General features: G+C 38.5%; 1 protein-coding gene across 4 annotated transcripts in view; it reads right to left on the bottom strand.

Moving 5' to 3' along the window:
- Positions 1-22,711, bottom strand: part of ZRANB3 (zinc finger RANBP2-type containing 3) — a 197,292-nt gene that overhangs the window by 75,040 nt on the left and 99,541 nt on the right. For 2 of the 4 annotated variants that reach the window (XM_072418089.1, XM_072418091.1), the window contains exons 9-12: positions 20,131-20,250; positions 8,183-8,302; positions 6,821-7,000; positions 1,685-1,837 (exon numbers count right to left, since the gene is read on the bottom strand). In XM_072418089.1, the coding sequence (XP_072274190.1) occupies positions 1,685-1,837; positions 6,821-7,000; positions 8,183-8,302; positions 20,131-20,250 (573 nt within the window). The remainder of the gene's footprint in view (positions 1-1,684; positions 1,838-6,820; positions 7,001-8,182; positions 8,303-20,130; positions 20,251-22,711) is intronic. The other 2 variants (XM_072418092.1, XM_072418090.1) reach the window with 2 other exon arrangements.

The following is a 22,711-nucleotide window of genomic DNA, read 5'->3' on the forward strand; positions in this document are numbered from 1 at the left end:
TATATATATATATATATATATATATATATATATATATATATGTATATATAAATTGCAACTGACAGCACTAATCAAAAAGATTGTATGTTATATTATGGACACAAGGCCTCTATTAGCAACTGGAATCAAGAGACTAATCACAAATTTCTCACCAGGTAGTATAGAACTCCTGATCGGCTAGCAAAACTTTTTCCACACACCAGCTCAGCATGTTGGCGATGTGGGCGACATACAGGTATGCTGTTACACATATTTTGGAGCTGCCCTGGTCTAGCTTCATTCTGGGCGGATGTCGCAGTTATTGTACAAAGGCTGAAGTGTGCATACAAGACAAACCAGAGCTTGCCCTGCTGCATGTGTCAGCAATGTCGAGGAAATGCTATAAAAAATCATTACTGCACCATCTGTTGTACAACAATGGGTGACCAGGGTGAACGATATACAATATATGGAGGAGCTTGTGAGATAAGGGGATCGGTCCTCACGCAGACCAATACATAACTGGTTTTATTGGGATGACTTTAAGGCCACTGCAGATTATTTGCGGTTACTCTGCCCACCGGCATGAGCTTATGGCGCTTCCACTGTTTGTCAACCCTGCCTCCCTGCCCTCCTCCCCCTCGTCCCCTCTCCCCCCCCTTTTTTCATTACTTAACATAAAATCAGTGACCACTAAAACCTGACAGAAGATTGCTTAATTCCTATACCAGAAGTACTATTGTGTAATTTTTTTTTTCATTACCACAATGTGGCAAACTGTGTGTAGTTTCTATGTCATTTTAGCTATGAATACTCTTACAAAACTGTATGCCCCTTCATGTTCATGTTTAATATTGTTCCATATATGACAAATTGAGTTTTATATATGTCTGTTTTTATTGGTTGCTAATAAAAATAATAAAAAAAAACTGGATAATCAAAATGTTTATGATGACACATGAAAATCTATTTTAAAGTAAATCTTTCCCAGGACAAATACAAAGAATGTCATTGTTTACCTCTTTTTTGAAAAAAAAAATGTTAAAAAATTTCAGTAGTATCCGAGTAACCAACCTTTTATAGGTACACATATGAACAAGGTCACAATTAATTCATAAGTCCCTACCAGCAAATTTGTTATGGGTCAATGACAGAAAATAAATATGAGATCTGATTAAAGCCTAAAACAAGCCCACAGAATTTTGTACTTACTGTACAATAACCATGCCATTACCACTCCTGGCTCTCTATCGGTCATGGTTGGCTAAGTGGTTAGCACTATGGCTTTTGCAGCATTAGGTCACAGGTTCGAATCCTGGCCAGGACAGTATCTGCATGGAGTTTGTATGTTTTCCCTGTATCTGCGTGGGTTTCCTCCTGGTACTCCAATTTCCTCCCACATCCCAAAAAACATGCAGTAAGGTTAATCAGCCTAATAACATATGACTATGGTAGGGACATTAGGTTGTGAGCCCCTGGTCATGCTGGTCACATGACTATGAACTTCGTAGAGCCCTGTGTAATTTGTTGGCGCTATATAAATACTTGCTAATAATATTAATAAAATCTATATAAGACCTTTGTAAAAACAAAATGTGTCTAACTTGTATCTAGACACCCACTTTAACATTTCAATGTGAAAGCTATAATAAAAAAACACAAATATTCTGGAAATATATTGCATATTGCTCTTTACATTACTTACATGTGTAAAGAGTATTTGATCTTTAATGTCATCCAATTCTTCATTCGGGGTCCATGTTTTGGCAAAACTTAAGAAATCCCACTTTTCCTTGTTATCCTCTTCAGCTTGGATGTTTTCCTTCTTCCCATTTAATGTGCTACCTGTAACTTTTGCCTGAGGGAGGGGAGAGAAACTTATGAGAGAGATAAGGATAAATATGCTGATATACATTTATCATCAAAATGTAAACCAGAAAAATAATAGTTTTGCATAGTGGTGAGAGCATGGGTCAATCCTTCTACCTGTCAAGTAGCCTAAATTCTGCAGCTACTGTGTCTACTACACCCAATGTGAAATCCTTCTTTCTTCTGAATTTTTAAAATTTGAACATGTAAAGCAGAAAAGAGAACAGAGCCTGAATCTAAAGAATGGATGCTTATAAGGGCTATGCAAATTATAGGAAAGGTGCTAAAAAGAAAAACAAAAAAAAAAAAACCACAAATGAGAGGTAAAAAACTTTAATATTTAATATATGTATTTAATATATGTATTTTATCACTGTATTTAGCGGTTTGCCTTACGTTTGGCTTTAATTCAATGCAAAAACAATATTAATGTTTCTATTTACAATTTGTATTAACCAGACAGAAATTGGTGTTGTTTTGGTATTTTTCCAGGGCAGACAAGACTCTTTCGTGTTTCCATGCTTGCAGTGATGGACTATTAGCATTTACTTTAGATGAGAAAAATATTGTTTAAAAATAAACCTCTTGTTGGTACCTATATTACATAACAGGCGGCTCAGCTATTTTTGTATCTTGATAACAAAAATGAAGCAAATATCTCTTTTGGTTGCCCATTTAATTAGATAACCATAAACCATCAATTAGCACCAACAATTCTGTCTATATAATTCTAATGACCGCATACTGAAAGAAGGGTTTAAGAAACTATGGCAATCAGTTATGAAACTATGGGATTTTCTCACTGCCTTGCAATCACATTATTTTAAACTCATCTTCCTGTAGTCAAACAATACAACTATTTTACACCTTTGATTGCTTTCCATTTCCAACAAACAATGTGTGTACATGTAAGAGAGTGTATGTTTGGATGATAAGGAACAGTGGACATTTGAGCTCATTGCTCAGGTTAAAATTTTGATAAATGTCCTATGCTACAGAATGACTACAGGAGTCCTGGGTTACATAACAGAGGGTTGGTAGGGGGCAAGAAGTGTCAATAAAATTGGTTGAAAGCTCATTGCATTATCAATGAATGGGCTTTTATAAAAAGAAATAGCATTTTTTGGCAAGGGGTTAATAAAGAACAAAGACTTATTAGATATTAAACAAAAAAGTTAAAACAACGTCCTTTGTAAGTTAAACATAAATCACCCATTACGTCATGCGGGAAAAAAAGAGTATAAGTCCAAAGAAATGTGAGTAATCAGTCCAGACGCGTTTTGCCCAATCGGCTTCTTTAGGGAAAATTTGTTTAGAAAAGATCAGCAGATCATGCAGGTCAATGCCCAAAGAATAAGTGTACCAGATGTATTTTAGTGAAAGTTGTGAAAGATTAAAATATTTTCCCGGTGGGACTTGAGGTGGTGACTGCCCGCCAGTAACAGTGTGGTAATGCGTCTGCTATTCAGCACTGCACATATGCTGTGAGAGGTGGCCACCTCCAAGAAGTGTGTCATTACCATGTTTTCTCAACTAATCCCCCTGAAGAAGCTGATTGGGCTTGAGTTGAGTATATGTACCAATAACTCACATTTCTTATATAAGACTTATAGCCTTTCTACGCATGGACATATTTGGTGCTTTTTGATTAAACACTCTTTCTTTTTGACAATGGAATGAGCTTTCAACCTATTATATGTTTAATACTAAGGGGTAGGTAGCATCACTCTCTTCTTGGATAGAAGACTTGTCTATTGTTGTTGTACACTGTCAATGCAGAAAACTCTAGATATCTTCATTTGAGGTCTAATGACAGTTTAGAAAACTAGTTAAATAGAAACAACATTTACACTGTCCATCATTTCTGTGTTGGGAGCTCCTATGCACTACAGTAATGCACCTGGGTTGTGGGATGCACATAAGTTCAGCATATGGCATTAGCATAACCCTATATTTGTTTTGTTTTCTTGGCCACATTAGGGTACATTAGCAACATATACAATTTATGAAGGATGTGTTATTATTGTGCACATTACCATGTGCATTAATATACCAAAAAATAGACCCTTAAGGACTACCCTACCCAAGCATTCCTTTGGTGGTGACAAAGTGGATCCAGTTTCTGGTGCACCGGTGTCATTATTTCAGCTTGTAGAACAAAAAACACAACCACTCTGACATCTACTACATATATATACTTTTTTAAATGTGTAAGAATGTGATTGTGGTATAGTGGATTCTTCCATTCGCCACTCAAACCCCCATCCGATTGTCTTCTCTATGTTGAATGACAGAGCCACCAAATTAATTGAGGCAGCGAGAGGATCTGGAGTGGGTGTAAGGCTATGAAAAGATGACATCTTGTGTGTGACTCTGTGTGTGAGTCTTCATTAAAACTCGGGGCTTTTTTCAGCCTGTGTGTATGTGTGTTTTTTAATATCAGTCAATCTATTGGGAGGAAAGAAGATGAAGATTTTTTTTTAGATTATGACCTTGAAAAATAACAAGGAAAATATATATAAAAAGAGCTTTGTGATCTGAAAGGAAAACAACACAGACTATGAATTAGTTATTATTTAATAATTGTGTATTAAATTAGATCCTAACATTTATAAACTGACCAGCTGCATGCCAATTTTTTTCATGGAAGAATTTTTAACACCTGGCTGTGAATTGCAAATGCCACTCTGTAGAAAAATGTGTACAGCAACCTTAACAAAGATTTTCGGCAAGATTTATGAGGCTTGAACTCTGGGCATAAAAATTTCTATAGGTCAGTGAAAATGTGAAATGGGCTCCCTCAGGAAGTAGTTTTGGCAAGTTCTTTAGATTGTTGTAAGAAAAAGCTGGATGCTTTTCTGAGAGCACATAATTTTACTAGGTATTAAAGTTTTGAAGTAAAGCTTAACATAGTATCCCTGTTGATCCAGGGAACATCCAATTACCTAATTGAACCAGGGTTTATAAGGGTTTTTTTTTGCCTTCCTCTAAATCAACTATGTCTATAGGGTTTTTATCTGGGATGTTTATTTACCTAATGGTTGAACTTGATGCCTTTTTTCAACCTGACTACAGAACTACGTAACCTAAAATGACATTGCAGAGAGCTTGGTAGCAGAAAAATACCAGCACTGGTGTCCACCTGACATGCATCACTAATGTCAGCGGAACAGAACTGCAGCAGGAGCTATATGTGGGGAGGCTCAAGTAACTCTGAGCAATCTGCGCAGTGCAATTCACTATATCCAGGAGAGCTTTTAGGAACCCTGTAGCAGCAAAATAGAAGTGCCAAAAATTTTGTTAGTATGCTCGAAGTGTGATATCATTTATAGATTACCAAGATTAGCACTTCCCAATGTTTAGTTTTTATTTCCATACATTCAATATCAACCCAATCATGGTGAATCTCTTCCATGTGAATTTGTCATTAGGTGCTCTAAGAAGGCCTAGGGTAAGTCCCATATAAGCACTTTTCACAAGCTGTATATACAGCTCACTTTTGATGAGCAATTTTTAGTAAGCAACATTTATTTGAATATTACCATGTATGCGCAGCTAAATCCTTTTTTAATGCAATCTACAATCTGTTTAAATACTGATAGCTGTAACTATGAATATGGAAAGAAAAAACTTATGAAGGTACAAACATATTTTCTTTTAACCGTTTGTGTCCCTGTGGGGAGGGCCTATTCTGTCGTGATTTAGAACGTTGGCATTGAGGCAGAAAAGAAAAACTAACATGGGAATAAATACAGCAATATCAATCTAACAGAGGTTTTAGCCACCCCTAGCTCTTTAGAAAACACTTTATTTTCATTGTGTCAATGTTTACTTGTAGTATTTACGTGCAGTATTTGATCCAATGTAAATGGGATCCACTGAAATGTAAATTAAGACACTGCTTCTTCTTTTAGTTGGCATTATGATATGTATATTGTAAGAACATGCAAGAAAGGTAGGAAACTAAAGCTCAACTCCTTATAGAAAATGTTTAAAAGAGTTTACATTTGTTCAGAAAAGCCAATGCCAATTGAGGGCACCAAAAAAAACTTTTTCTAGATAACCCTGACAAAAACTAATTTCCCATGCTCCTTGTTATCTATATATTGCCCAGAAGAAGGGCTATTGGTACCCCAGATTTGTGTTGGTTTAACTCAACAACGTTAAATAACATTTTTTCTCAACCCCTATACAATGGGTGCTTCTGTTGTCAAGATTTCCTGCATACTGAGTTTTTTTTAGGTATAGCTGACAAACAGGCAGCATGTGTACATGCTGGATGTATTTTACGGACATCTTAAATTATTAAAATTTGAGTTTGTGGTTTTAATAGTATTTATGTGTATTTCATAGAATAACCCACATAAAGCCCCTGATTTGGGTTTTCCCCCTTTTTTTTTGTTTGTTTTTTGAGGGATGTAGCCAAATCACTATTTTTATCACCCAATACTACCAAATTTAGACTGTGAAAGATTCTCTCTCTCCTCAAACCTATTAAATAGGAGGTAAGCATTATTCACAAAAGTCAGCTAGAAAGGCCAATTCCATTGTTTAGGATTCCAGGTAAGTGCACAAAAAAATTACAAAGGCATGGCATTTCTGGAAGAATTAATAGGCATTTTCTGTACTTTCCAAAAAACTTTGTACTTTTACTTAGTCTAAAAAAAAAAGAAAAAAAAACGCAGTCACCAGCTAGGATGGGTAAGCTTTAAAACATTAACATTTTTAAACATAAAAAAAATTAATTACAAATCTCCATTCTTCACAGACATTGTCTTGTAGTGCTTCAAACTAGTGACAGGGTGGGTTCAAGTTTCCCCTTTAAAAAAACAAGCAGACAGGCCTAATGCTGGGGAATTTATTTAAAACACTCAAACTCATTTGCCCTTATGTCAAATTTTTACAAGTAATAATTTAATGAGCAGCTTGCAACTTTTTGTTTTTCTTTGCATAGTTTTTAGACACTTGGTACCTTTCTGTTCAGCATCCCCCACATCAGCGTGTCTAAGGTCCCTTTGGCGATCAGATAATGAATGTGTACAGAGTTACTCTGTCCAATGCGGTGGGCTCGATCTTCGGCTTGTTTTATGTGGCCTGGATCCCAGTAGAGCTCAGCGAAAACAACGTGAGTGGCAGCTGTGAACGTCAGTCCCTGAACCGGGATAATTAAACAAACACAGTGGTCTCCAAAGGACATAATGGAATAATAATGGATTCAGAAACAACAAAAGCAACAGCATAATTATGCACTAATGTTATTTGCTTTGTTATACTAGACAACACTGCAACTTGAAAGAAGATAGGCCATGGTTTTGATAGTAAGTCAGGTCAGGTAAGTAAAACAGGTAAAAAAAAAAACTGTCATGGTGTATTCTGGTCAATTGCCATTTAAATTTTTGCCTAAGTTTTAAAGCTGAACCCGTCAGATGAATTTCTATTATTTTCTTTCCATGGCTCACTCTCATTATTTCCTGTTTGTACAGTCAGCTGCCACTATGTTCCCTCCGTCCCTAGGCCGCTGGTCCTATACCTACCTTGTGTAGTTTCTTTGCCGCTTGCTGCAGTGGGTGTACTCAGGCATCTTTCATTGGCGGTCTGTCCCACTACCCTTGGCCCATATCAGGTGATTTACAATTCAGGAGACTCCCAGTCTGACGTGCCGTACCCCTGCTGGGTTTGATTAGCAGCTGGTGTACACTGTGTACACCCATTATCAAACCTACGGCATTACTGATGACCCATGGCACCATGGAGCACGCAGTTTACTCAGGTGTGTTGAAGAGACAGTTGATGCAGTTTTCGTTGTGACTGGGGGAGTAAGCAACAGGGAACCATTTTGGTGCATCAGCTTTAGGAAAATACCAAAATGGTAAAACATTTCACTGTTAACAGTTTCTGAAATGGCCAACATTTCACTAGAAATGGCTCAATGACATGGGAATATAGGAAGGTTTTCTCGAAACCACTACAGTGGAACCTGGCTGTGTAATCTGTGTATTATTAGCCACTCAAATTCTCCATTGAGCAATGCACACAACAAGTGACAGAGACAAATCATTTAAATCATATCAAAAAGAACAGGAGGAACTTTTGGGTGTGTATATATCTACTCCACCTATTTCACACTGTGCTTTCTCTGGTTGGCTTGTATGTCACTACAGGATCCACAAGCCAGGAGGTAGGACTAATACATGTGTCAAGGTGAAATAGTATTGGAGAGTAGTGAAACAAATGCATTTCAAGACATGGGTCTGAATCAGGAATCACCAAGTTTTACAAAACTTTTTTAAAAGTACTAATCCAAACTGCAAAACTTTTATAAAAAGCTCATCACCTGCCCCGCAGCCTGGATACTCAGAATAGCCACTCTCATGTCTGGGTCATTCTGAAACTGGTGCACTAGATGTATTCTTTCTGCTGATGGAACACTTCCATCTATCCGGATATAACGAGCCTGAGAAAAAGAATGTCAAATGATGCTCCAGATTATTTAAATTCTTTTTTGTTCAATTTCTTTACACATGTAAATTTTGAAACTTAACATAAATAAAAATCCATAAAGTATATTATTTTTTGTAAGAATTACAAAGTCTTCCTAGTAATGTCAATGGCTTCAGTTTGACTTCAGTTGGAATTGTTACAGAGATCATTCAGAATTAATTGACAGGTGCATTAGAAAGTCTCCTGACATCCTTGTATGGAAATGCACAAAAACAACTTAAACAAAGGTCTTTCAACACAGGCTCTAATGTTGTTCTATGCCAGTATTTACAGAAAGGTCTGCTGAAGAATGATTATTCAGCTTATATTCTGACTGTTTAAAATCAGACATTCTCTTCCATTCTGCCCCCGAGAAGCCAGTAAATTCTATATTGAATTTTACGATCTAGCTTCCCATAGGGCACAGAGGAGCTGAAGCTAAAATGTCAATCACAGTCTCCACATTAAACGTGAACTCACATGTCACAGGTCTCTATATACTTTACCAGCTTGGGGAGTGGTTAGCAAGCAGAAAAAGTGGTTACTGTTAGCAAAAAGTAAAACTCTGCATATCAATAACAAAGCAGATTATATTACATAAGTATGTTATATTACAATGAGATAGAAGAAGAAAAATTAAAAGAGTTTCTGGTCTGTCTTAATATGCAAAGGTGTTCTATATTTACTTAGTTAGTTCTATAACGCTGTAATAGAGAACAGTTGTTAAACATACAATCAAAATATAGAAATATAAGATTTTGGGCAAAGAGTTTTTAGTTCCCCCCACCCTCATATATATTCTGTTTTGCTGTGAATATTCTATTTTTAAATGTTTACTCTATTTTTGGAATATATTGCTTTGTGCTGTTATGGTTTGTATATAAACATTTTTTACAAAAATGTTTTTATAAAAAGAAAAAGAAAAGAGTTGTTGGTGCCAATTATGGAAAATAATAGACAGGTTCAATTTAAGTGAGTGAATGCCCGGATATCACTCCATGAGCTGAGCCTTGTTCGTAGATTATACCAATTACTGCAACTATTTCTATTTCAGATTCATAGCTTAACGCATAGTTTTGGGCTTCACCTTCCCTTCCTCAAGTGCTCCACAGGATACAAAACAGGATAATCCTCCAACATTATTGCTCTACTGCAGTGAAGTCTTTGGAAATGATTGATGACACCAGTGGCTCCCATTTTATAAATATATATATATATATATATATATATATATATTTTTTTTTTTTTTTTTTTTCAGTTGAGGCTGTCCACAGTGTATAATTATCTCGGACTTGTATTTGTTAAATTCATCTGAGGATTTATTAATAACATTTGTTCATACATTTTTTTTATAAAAACAATTGTACATTATTTGTATTAATAACATTTTTACACATTTTCACAATTTTTATATTTTGTTAAAAAGGTTAGTAAATAATGTGGACATATTTTTAAAGGGGGAATGTGACAACCATGTTTAAAGGTAACCTAATAGGAAAACGTTTTTTAAATCTTTACATTGGAAGCTGAATTTGATGAGTGTGTGTCCTTTTTTCATTATGTACTTTGAACATTTGGCTCCTCTAGATGGCTTTTGGCTGCATCAATATATCTAACTAGCCTTCCAGTAGCACACAAAAAAACTCCAATTGGTCTCTTTATCTCCTATTTCCTACCCACAACCTACTAATTTGCTAGAAAATCTGATACATAAAACGCTAAAAAATGCCTTGGGTACACCAAACCTCTACAAACGACTGTCCGTGCAGATGAGCCCAAATGGAGGTAAACCTGGCCTCAGCACTGACATCATAGACTACAACGCCAGACTACAACACTTTAACACTGAACTCACTGTCACTAAGCAAAATTATTTCACCGCTGTAATTTCTTCTCATGCTTTAAACCCACACAGCTTTTTCTCAACAGTTGAGATTCTCCCCTCACAACTATTATTTCTGCCCAAGACATAGCCACCTACTTTAAAGAAAAAAATCAGACATGATATCTCTGCTCTCCGGGCCACTCCAATCATATCGACCCTTTCCATCTGTAAATCATCACTGACCTCCACCAGCCCGGTTACTCTGGATAAATTCTCCTCTCTTCTCTCATCATCTCCATCTACTACCTGTCCGCTTGACCCATTTCCCTCTGATCTACTCCATGCCCATTTCTCCACCATGGCCCTTCACCCTAACTGAACTATTCAACCCCTCCCTTTCCACTGGTATCTACCCTTCTGCTTTTAAACACGCCATTAATCTCCCTATTTATAAGAAACCCTTGTTAGACACCTCCCTACCTTCTAAATACCGTGCTATCTCCCTTCTCCCATATGATTCCAAACTTCTTGAGCGCCTTGTCTACAAAAGAATCACCAATTACCTGAGCTTCAACTCTCCCCTTGACCCTCTCCAGTCTGGCTTACGAGCTGCCCATTCCACCGAAACAGCACTTACTAAAGTGGCCAATGACTTCATCAGAGCTAAGTCTCAAGGTAACTTTTCCCTCCTTCTTTTTAATCTTTCCTCTGCTTTTGACACTGTTGATCATCCCTTTCTAAAACAAATCATGTGCTCCATTGGTATCAGTGACACTGCTCTGGCATGGTTTGCTTCCTAGCTGTCTGACTGCTCCTTTCAAGTTTCTTTCATTTGTAATTCCTCCTCTCCTGGCTGTTGGTGTTCTACAAGGGTCAGTCCTTGGTGACACTCAAATCGATCTGTCCACCCCTGACTTGTCTCCCTTAGTCTTGGATACTGTTTCATGTTCATGTTATATGTCTCTCCGCTCAGGCACGTTGTCTTGGCATCACCTTCGATTCTGCACTCTCATTTACCCCTCATATTCAGAACATTTCCAGGTCCTGTCACTTTCACCTGCGCAACATCTCCAAAATCCGACCCTACCTGTCCCCGGAGACCACCAAATTCCTTCTACACGCTTTTATCATTTCTCGTCTGGACTACTGTAACATCCTCCTCTCTGGTATTCCACTAACCCGATACTCTCCTCTCCAATCTATAATCAATGCTGCAGCCAGACTCCTCCTTCCCACTGCTTATTTTTGTTGCATCTCTTTGTAATTCTCTTCATTGGCTTCCAATTCACCTTATAATGCAATTCAAGCTCCTGTGCTTTGCATTCAAATCCCTCCACAGTTCTGGTCACACTTAACTTTCTGATCTCGTAAGAAAATATTTCCCTAGCTGCTCTCGATGCTCCTTAAATTACCTACAAATGACTTCCTCACTCATAACCGTATCACACACACGGCTCCAAGATTTTTGTAGAGCTGCCCAGACTCTCTGGAATGGTCTTCCTGGTCCTATTCAGCTCCGACTTTCTCCTCATTTAAAAGAGCACTCAAAACCCATTTTTTAAAGTTTCACTTTAAAGTTTTCACTCATTATAATGCACATCAAGCTCTGACTTTTGGGAACTGGGTTTTTGAGGGTACAAAAAAACTTACCATTACAATTATAGACTAGTCATTTCTTTGTCAGAGGACAAACGTACAAAATCAGCAGGGGATCAAATACTTCTTTCCCTCACTGTAGATTGTAAGCTCTTCAGGGCAGTCTTTTCTCCTCCTCCTGGGTCACAGTCTGTATTTGTCTGTCATTTGCAACCCCTATTTAAAGTACAGGGCTGCGTAATATGTTATATTGATGCTATATAAATGCTGTTAATAATAATAATAATCTAAATAAAGTTGTATGTATGTATGTACAGTTAGGACCATAAATATTTGGACAGACAAATTTCGGTTCTGTACTTTACAATTTTAAATGAAACAACTCAGATCCAGTTGAACTCCAGACTTTCAGCTTCAATTCAGTGGGTTGAACAAAAAGATTGCAAAGAAATGTGAGGAACCAAAGCCTCTTTTTTTATACAATCACTTAATTTCAGGATCTCAAAAGAAATTAGACAAATTAAAAAGCTGAAAATAAAATGTTCCTTTCTAATACTTGCTTGAAAACTCTTTGCTGGCAATGACAGCCTGTAGTCTTGAACTCATGGACATCACCAGATGCTGGGTTTCCTCCTTTTTAATGCTCTGCCAGGCCTTTACTGCAGTAGCTTTTAGTTGCTGTTTGTGGGCCTTTCTGTCCGAAGTCTTCAACAAGTGAAATGCATGGTCAATTGGGTTCGGATCAGGTGACTGACTTGGTCATTCAAGAATATTCTAGTTCGTTGCTTTAATAAAGTCCTGGGTTGCTTTGGCTGTATGTTTTGGGTCATTGTTCATCTGTATTATGAAACACCTCCCAATCAATTTGACTGCATTTAGCTGGATTTGAGCAGACAGTATGTCTCTGAACACCTAAGAATTTATTCGGCTGCTTCTGTCCTGTGTCACATCATCGATAAACACTAGTGTCGCAGTGCCATCGGCAGCCATGCACGCCCAAAGCCATCACACTGCCTCCACCATGTATTACAGATGATGTGGTATGCTTTGGATCATGAGCTGTTCCACGCCTTCTCCATACTTTTTTCTTGCCACCATTTTGGTAAAGGTTGATCTTGGTTTCATCTGTCTAAAGAATGTTTCAATCTAAGTCCAATCTAGCCTTTCCATTCTTGAGGCTTTTGAGTGGCTTGCACCTTGCAGTGCACCCTCTGTATTTACTTTCATGCAGACTTCTCTTTATAGTAGACTTGGATATCGATACGCCTACTTCCTGGAGAGTGTTGTTCACTTGGTTGGCTGTTGTGAAGGGGTTTCTCTTCACCATGGAAATGATTCTGCGATCATCCACCACTCTTGTCTTCCGTGGACGTCCAGGTCTTTTGGCGCTGCTGAGATCACCAGTGCTTTGTTTCTTTCTCATAATGTACCAAACTGTAGATTTTGCCACTCCTAATATTGTAGAAATTTCTCGGATGGGTTTTTTCTGTTTTTGCAGCTTAAGGATGGCTTGTTTCACCTGCATAAAGAGCTTCTTTGACCGCATGCTGTCTGTTGACAACAAAATCTTCCACATACAAGAACACACTTTTATCTGCTTAATTGATAATGACATGACAAAGGATTTGCCCACACCAGCCCTTGAAATAGCCTTTGAGTCAATTGTTCACTTACTTTTGAGCCCCTGAAATGAAGTGATTGTGTAAAAAAAAGCTTTAGTTCCTAACAATTTTATGCAATCTTTTTTTGCAATTTTATGCAAGCTGAAAGTCTGCAGTTCAACTGAATCTGAGTTGTTTCATTTAAAATTAATTGTGGTAATGTATAAAACCAAAACTAGAAAAAAGTGGTCTCTGTCTAAATATTTATGGACCTAACTATATATATATGACTTGGCTCCTTTTGCAGTAATATTCAACAAGGTGTATATATATATATATATATATATATATATATATATATACACATATACAACCTTTGTGCTAGAACTTGTATGGGTCAAAATGAGTCAAAACACCACGTGCTACCCTTATTTACCTGTCTCGAGACAAAGCCATGACTGCCCATGAGCGTCAGTACGCCAGTTGCCATTATTCAGTGAACAACCTGGGCTATATCTCTCTGTGAATTACTTAACATCTCCTCCTCCTCCCTTCTCAGCACCATCCTAGTAGGCACTCGACTCAACAAGGTAAAGTGAGGTTAAATTTTCATTTATTTAATCTAATTGCTTTTGTATTTATGTATTTTAGTATTAAGCAGTGTTTGAAAAATTCTATACAACCCCAAAAACGATATGATTTTTTATTCATGGGAACAAATTAATCAGTTTCCTTTTATTTGTTATGGGAAAAATTTGTTTGGTATATTATATTACATGATATAAATTGCTGATTCTCAAAGTGGATGACGTTATTTTTAAAATTTCTAGTATTAAAAGAAAGAGTTTGTCTTTAAAGGTACTCACCATGTTTATTTCTAGATCCTGCTACCTACTTGAATGAAACTGCATGTTCCCTAAACATTCATTTACCATTGCAAGCATTCTTTATTTTAGCTAGATTGTACATATAAAAATGTTTATTTGCATATGGAAGGACATAAGTTGAACAGGTGTGTGCTACTTGCCTATGCACGGCCATTAAATCTATGAATTATAGTGCTATTTACCAAAGCTCCAGCGTACACCAACAGCCTTTAACAGAGGTAACTGATCGATACATTTAATGAGGTTAGGCACAAAGGAAGCTACACATTGAAGGCATGTTAAAAAAAAATAAGGAAGGACTGACTCGAAGAGCTTGCAATTAAAGCAAGTTATTAATTAAATTGTCACTAGTGGTCTATTGACTGTGGCTCTTTGACAAATCGCATTGCCAGACTAATATTAGTCCAAAATCACTCCCAATTAGGATTTAACAAAGTTTTTGTAAATATGAAAAAAGAGTTAAAGCTTCTCTAAACAACTACAATTAAATTCAGTTTTATTTTAGAAATGATGTTACCCTGTTTCCCCTATGATAAGGCACTGTCTTATATTTTTTGAAATGCCAAAATATGCCCTAGGTCTATTTTCAGGGGGATGTCTTATTTATCCATGAAGAAGACTACAGTACACATTTATTGTTGAAAATCACTCATGTGATTGTCCCCTTCTGATCACTCTGTGCCATTCATTGTCCCCTTCTGATCACTCTGTGCCATTCATTGTCCCCTTCTGATCACTATGTGCCATTCATTGTCCCCTTCTGATCACTCATGTGCCATTCATTGTCCCCTTCTGATCACTATGTGCCATTCATTGTCTCCTTCTGTTCACTGACTCACTTTTTTTTTGGCTTCTACGGCCGGGTAACAGACTCCGTTAAGGCAGGGATCAGCAGCTTGCTTGTCCTTTGAAGTTACTTTCAGTTTCACAGTCACACAATCACACAGAGGCACAGAGTGGCAGGTATCGGTGGGTGTCTTATTTGCAGGGGGTGCTTTATTTTAATTTTTTTTTTGAGCAAAAATCGGGGGGTGGCTTATTTGATGGGGATGGCTTATCATCGGGGAAACACAGTAGGAAGTTTATTTTTTCATTTTCAAAGACATTACTAACATGTCTGTAAACAGAGCAGTTGTATAATATATTACAAACGCTTTACATTTTATAATAAAGAGCCATTCTGACATCCTTGAGCTCTAATTCAGTAATTTTAAACTTAATCCCAAGCCCAAGACTCATGCTCTTCCTAAAATTAAGACTAAGGGTGGTAGGCTATCACAAAATCCGGAAAAGATTCTTGCAGCTTTTGAAGACTTTTACAGTCATTTATATGAATCAGATGATTCAATCAGCACATTGGGAATAGACAGGTTTCTTAACCGGCTTGACCTGCCCAAATTACAGCCTACACATAAGGCGTTCTTGGACAAACCTTTCACAGTGGAGGAGTTGCAGGGGATCATGGGTCTTCCCAGGGTGGGCAGCTCACCTGGCCCGGATGATTTCTCCAACCTGTATTACAAGACGTTTAGTCCTGTACTGGCTTCACACATGGTGGCATATTTTAACTACCTACGGGAGGGGAACGCCCTGGTGGGCGATGCCAATAGGGCGTTTATTAGTGTGATCCCTAAACCGGGGAAGGATGAATCGGAAGTGGCTAACTATAGACCTATCTCCCTGATCAATTGTGACTTAAAAATTATGACGAAGATCATGTCACTTAGATTGAGCTCCTTTTTGGGAGCTTATGTGCATCCGGACCAGGTGGGCTTTATGCTACATAGGCAGGCACCGGACCAAACGAGGAGGGCTATTGATCTTTTATCGGTAGTAAACTCAGGCTGGGACGGGGGCCCGTCACGTCAAGCCATGTTGCTTTCCCTTGACCTCCAAAAAGCTTTTGACAGCATATCTTGGAGATATTTGTTTCAGGTGCTCCTTAAAATGGACTTTGGTACTTATTTTACTAACCTTCTTTTGGCTCTATATGACTCGCCTGAAGCCAGGATATCACTAGGGGGATTCTTATCATCGGGTATTCAAATTAAGAGGGGGACCAGGCAGGGTTGCGCCCTCTCTCCACTTTTGTTTGTCCTAGCAATTGAACCTTTGGCGATAGCTTTACGGGCAGATACTAATGTTCAGGGTATTAAATGTGGCCAGACGGAACACAAATGTGCACTCTTCACTGACGATATCCTTATGTTTATCACCTCCCCAATTACGACCTTGCCTAACTTATTGAAAATTCTTGATGAATTTGCAATATGCTCTGGTCTGACAGTTAATAAAACCAAGTCTCAGGCTCTTAATATAAATCTCCTCACTGAGACGCTGTTAGTGCTTCAGGGGAATTTTGATTTTATCTGGCATAAAGACTCCATCCAATATCTGGGTATCCAGCTGACCCCTGCCTACAATAGTCTTTACAGGTGTAATTATGGCCCGCTGCTTAAGAAAGTATATGCGGACATCCAGAGGTGGTTCTTGTCTCCACCATCGTGGCTGGGAAGGATTGCGGCCGTTAAAATGAATCTACTTCCTAGATTGCTCTATTTATTTTGTACGCTCCCGATACAGGTGCCTATGAAAGAGATTGCACTTCTCCAATCTAGATTAAAGCAATTTATATGGGCGGGGAAGAAAGCCAGATTTCATAAAGATACGTTGTTAGCCCCTAAACGCATGGGAGGGCTGGGAGCCCCACATCTGAAATATTACTATGTAGCAGCGCAAGTGGCACAGTTTTCATTGAGTTCTCTACAGGGTGCTAGACCCCAATGGGTTGAGATTGAGAACCAGGATAGTTTTTTGGGATCCATAGATTCCCTCATGTGGCGGAGAAAAAACACTAGAGGCCATGTAAAGTGCCCGGCCCTATCTCACTCTATCCAGATATGGGACAAATTTAGTCACCACCCGAAGCTTTCCTCTCTTCATAAACCTTTGACCCCCCTATGGCATAATCCGGACTTCCCGCCGGGACTAAGCCCAGCAAACTTCCATTGGTGGATCTCTAAACATGATAGATGTACGGGCAGTATTTACATGGGAACACTTATCTACTCAATTTGACATTCCTGTCACAGAATATTTTCATTATAGACAATTATATTCCTTTATCAACCGGATAATCAGAGATGCTCCAAGGCCCATGCGCCCCTCGCCTTTCGAAAGCACTTGCTCCTCCATAGCCACCACAAAGGGGCAAATCTCTGTTGTCTACTCGGTTCTAATTGACCAGAATAGAAAACTGAGATATATGAGGGAATGGGAGGGTGAATTGGGTATCACGTGGGACTTGGAGGAATGGCAAGACGTGATCTATGCCCTTTCTAAAATATCTCTCAACTCCGCGGTGGTGGAGGCTAACTACAAAGTGGCTCTTAGATGGTATCTCACACCGGCTAGATTGGCAAAGATGTTTCTCTCAGTTTCTCCTGTTTCTCTCAGTTTCTCCTTTCTCCTGTTTTCGAGGATGCGGAGACAGGGGTTCCATGATACACATCTGGTGGACTTGTCTGGTGGCTAGGACGTTCTGGGATGAAGTATTTAAATTAATCTCAAGAATAGTAAAGCAGGAGATTAGTAGTTTGGTGGAAGCCGCCCTGTTTAGCAAACTTGACACAACCCTACCGAAACCCATCCAAAAATTGATTAGATTGTTACTAGTGGCAAGTAGAATTGCGTTAGCTAAAGCATGGAAGTCCCCCACGATTTCCATAGACCCCCATAGTTTCCAAGTTGAACTGGATCATGGTAAATGATAGACTCACTCACACTTTAAAGAATTCCCTAAATAAATTTGAGGATGTCTGGGAACCATGGATTTCCTTTAATGGTTTATAGTTCTTGGTCTCAGGGAAATCATCTTGGAATATGGGTTTTAATTAAGTTCCTCTCGTACTTCCTCTACCTTACCTTCCCCACTCCCCTGTTGTGTCTACCCTATTTTCTTGGTTCCCCTCCCCTTCTACCTTTTGTGTCTCCCCGCATGTCCGTTATATGTTAAGCGTTATGGTCAAAGTGTGGGAAGCAGTTTTGCACTTCCCACTTGCAATTTATTCATGTTTGCGACTTTACCTGGAATAGAGCCTACTTTTTATGACTTTTTTTTTGGTCTCACATATTGCTCCGGGAAAGGGTGGATAACAGGTTCTGTTTATCACAAGTGATGCATGTAAAGCTCTATGTTTGTTGGCATTTATACTGACCATACTTTGGTTTTAATTGGCTCTTGTTTATGTTTTTTCGTGTTACTGTTATGTTCTGAAAACTTTAATAAAAATATTGAAATATAATTCAGTAATTTTGTGTAGGCCAAGATGATGTCAAAATTGTTTTGTAGAGAGAAGGAAGCTGTTCCTAGGTCTCCTCTACGTCAGTGATAAGACTGCAGCACTTTTCTTACAACCATCCTTATTCATCATTCCCTCCACGCCTCTTCTCCTGCCTCTCTTTTTAGGTCTCTTCATTGACTTCCATTTCACCTTAGAATCAATTTCAAGCTCCTGTGTTTTGCCTTCAAATCCCTCCACAGTTCTTGTTCCACTTATCTTTCTGACTTGATAGAAAAATACACCGCTAGCAGCTTTCTTCACTCCTCAAATGACCTACTAATGACTTCCTAACTCAAAATCTGACCACTTACACAGCTCCAAGACTTTTCTAGAGCTGCCCCAACTCTCTGGAATGGTCTCCCTCATCCTATTAGTCTTGCTCCTACTTTCTGCTCCTTTAAAAGATCCCCCAAAATACAGCTTTTCAAACTTGCCTACCCATCCTCTTATGTCTCTTTAACCCTCACTACTCACCCGCCATTCCATATCCTCCCTCCTATTATATGTTGCTTCCCCACCTCTTAGATTGTATGCTCTTCAGGGCAGGGTCCTCCCCATCACCTGTGTTAATGTGTGTCATTTGCAGCCCCTATTTTTGTACAGAGCTGCATAATATGTTGGTGCTATATAAACACTGTTTAAAATCAATATTACTAACCCAAAATGGAGGAGATTGAGATCAGCCAAAGGCTCCAAGAAAAGCAAGACTGAAACGTCCTGCTTCACTTTGACCGACATTGGCGCTGAGAAGAAGATTTAATGGTGTCACACTGAAGGGACATGCACCTGTGTTTGTGGCTCCTATGTCGATATTGTCCGAGAGAGCTGCCAAATGTGTACAGAACAAGATCAACGGTTGTCATAAATGAAATGAAACATTACATAGAATCACTACTAAACCAAAGAGTAGGAACTGAGTTTAAACAAAAGTCAGGTTTGCTACATATTAAAGGGAAAACTTAGAAATACTAATTTAGCCTAGACAGTACTCTGACAACATACATTTTGTCTGGAATTTCTAGTTCATAAAAACTTTATATGAGATCTAAGAGAATGCTGCAAAATTTGGCTACTTGTCTTAAGAGATTTGGAGTTAAACTTGCTGATGCCATTACTGTGCTGCTCACTGTTCTCCTTGCTGGAGGCTCTGAAAAAAGGAAGCAAAGCCCTGCCATAACCAAAATGGCTGCCTCAATACATAGACAGTCTAGAACAAGGAATGGTAGGCCATTAGTGATCAAATATCAGCTGCAGTTGGAGCCCACAGAACTTTGCCCTCTGCTTAGCTTATTAGTAGTAAAGCATTCAGATGTCAGTTCCTCTTCAGATGATCATATACAAAACACATGCACATTATTGATTATGGCCAAGTGGATTTTTTTTAGTGTATCATTTCTCTGGAAGTAAGAAAAATCTTACAAGGGATTGTTCATACAAAACATTGCTCATGCATCTGGGAAACCATGTCTGTGAGCTAGAGTAGCTTGAAGCTGTCTAGTAAATAACAAATCACATGACTGACAGTTGTATGGAGAGATGGATTAGGTTACCTTGTTCTCTATGGCAGCCTCTGTGCAGGCCTGCAGCATGGAAAGATGGTGTGCAAACACCAGGAACTTCAGCTTGTCATTCTCCAACATCATTTTAATGTAATCCTTCACGGCTCCAGCCTGGGAAAGGAACAAATAATTCTCAGTGTCATACTGCGCAATACAACTGGAGCTCGACTGCCTGTGACTAGTAATCTGCCACAGCTTTAAGATTTGTCAAACGTCCTTTGTTTTACTGTACAGGAGGAATTATGTCATGGACTGGGCTCTCTGTTACATGTTCTTACATATTTAACGCTCAACTCCAGGTAGGTAAAGAAATATCAAAATGCAGCTCTGTAATCACTAATACACCCTTAAAAGAATTTTTCAGATGCATGCAGTTTAAGTAGCTGAATTTAACAAGTTATCAACTCTTCAAATCCAGAATGCAGCAGCACATAGACTAGGGAAGCAAGAAGCAGCCAATCAGCTTTGCTGCAGTTCTTTTGTGCTAGCAAAGGATAATCTGATAGGACTACAGAGGATAATGACCAAAAGATAAGCTCATCAGTCTGCCGCTTCTCCTCTCACTGTAAAGTCCCACAATGTAAGGGGTAGAGACCTGCAAATGAACATGAAACTACAGCAGAGAATATTCAGTTCAACTCTTCTGCTAGATAAGGCAGTGTAGTGTGTAATCGGACAGAAAAAAAATACTTTTTGCAGGTAAAATAGCCTCATATATATATAATTTGTCGAATAATCTGATTGTCTAGAATTAAGATTAAAGAAGAGCAAAAGGTAAACGTTTTGCTAAACGAATAAGATTTAGGATTTCAACAGTGAAACTTCTACAACTGGAAACTCTGATTGGACAGAATGGAGTACAGCACTTTGTGTTATATAACCAGGTGCATAAAATGCGGTTTTGTATAACATTGTTCCTAGTTTCCCACAGCAACCAATCAGCAGGAGGCCTTGATCGTTTGGACTTACTACAAAATAATAAATACCATCTGAACAGTTATATTGAAAAAACCTGTTAAGGCCTGTCATAGAGGAGTAGAACTCCAACACAAAACACTAACGAACCTAAGTTCCAGATGAAATGTTAACATTTCTTTTTATTATCTTCATCGAAAAACGACAGCTAAATTACACTGAAAGCGGCACTAAAGTTTTACTTTTAAAAATCCATGATCAGACAAGTCTTCATTGCAGAAAGAAACAGGTCATGTTCTGCAATATTCCCTTCTATATGGCTGATCGCTCTGGGTATTCAATTGCCAGTATACCTGGCAATCCTGGCTTCGCATGTGCCTGTCAGGAATGAATGAACTCCTGCACGCTTACACAGGGGTTGGATCACCCCGGCCAAGCCAATCAGAATGGCCCAAGATTTTGGGCAGCATGGTGGCTCAGAGGTTAGCACTCTGGCCTTTGCAGTGCTGGGTTCCAGGTTTGAATCTCAACCAGAGCACTATCTGCATTGGGTTTACATGTTCTCTCCATGTTTGCGTGGGTTTCCTCCAGTTACTCCGGTTTCCTTCTACATTCCAAAAACATGTAGTTAGATTAATTGGCTTCCCCTTACAATGACCATAGACTGTGTTAATGACATATGACTATGCTAGGGACATTACATTGTAAGCTCCTTTGAGGGCCAGCTAGTGACATGACTATGGACTTTGTAAATTGCTCCGTAATGTCAGCTCTATATAAATACAAGGTAATAACACTGGGGAACAATTTTAAACAAAATTTTTGTTGACTTATTTACACTCAAAAAGGTTTGCTGATTCTGAAAGTGCAGTTAGTTTTCTTCTATCACGTCAGGTTTTTTTTTCTACACCCCTTTTATTAATGCGATTACTGTAGTGGATTTACTGTAATGGATTTGTATAGGCTATTCATTTAAACGCATGACAGTGTGGTCAGAGGTTGTGCGCTGCTCTACGTAGACTAAGCAAAAATTTTTTTTCTACTTACACAGGTATTTCCTTTCTTTAGGATCATGTCTGTCTCTGCTGTTCTGCTCGGCTCACGTCGTGGTGATAAACTAGGTGACAACAATGATGAAATTGAAGAGGAATCTGTTCGTAAGGGATTTGATCAGCATGAGTTGAGCGATTTGGCACATGATTTGGGACTTTCAAAAAGGCTTCAGAACTTTTAGCATCAGGACTGTGTGAGAAAAACTTACTTGGAAAAGGAACAAAGGTATCGTACTTTCGAACCAGAAAACGTGCATTTCTGCAGTACTTTAGAACTGACAGTGGCTTTGTGTATTGCAATATCATACCTGGTTTTATGGAAGAATTGGGAATTCTAATCTATAACTCAACTGAATGGTGGCTATTCATCGATAGATCAAAGCAGAGCTTAAAGTGTGTACTCCTTCACAATGCCAATATATTTGGGTCAGTCCCAATTGGCCATTCAGTTTCTCTTTATGCAGACATAAAGAGAGTCATTGAGTTGCTGCAATATCACCAACACAATGGGGTCATCTGTGTTGACCTTAAAATGGTATGCTTTCTTCTTGGTCAGCAACGCGGAAACACCATGTGGGACAGCAAAGCTTGTGAGAGGCATTGGG

The sequence above is a fragment of the Pyxicephalus adspersus genome, chromosome 7 (assembly GCF_032062135.1).
Source record: "Pyxicephalus adspersus chromosome 7, UCB_Pads_2.0, whole genome shotgun sequence".
NCBI lineage: Eukaryota > Metazoa > Chordata > Amphibia > Anura > Pyxicephalidae > Pyxicephalus > Pyxicephalus adspersus.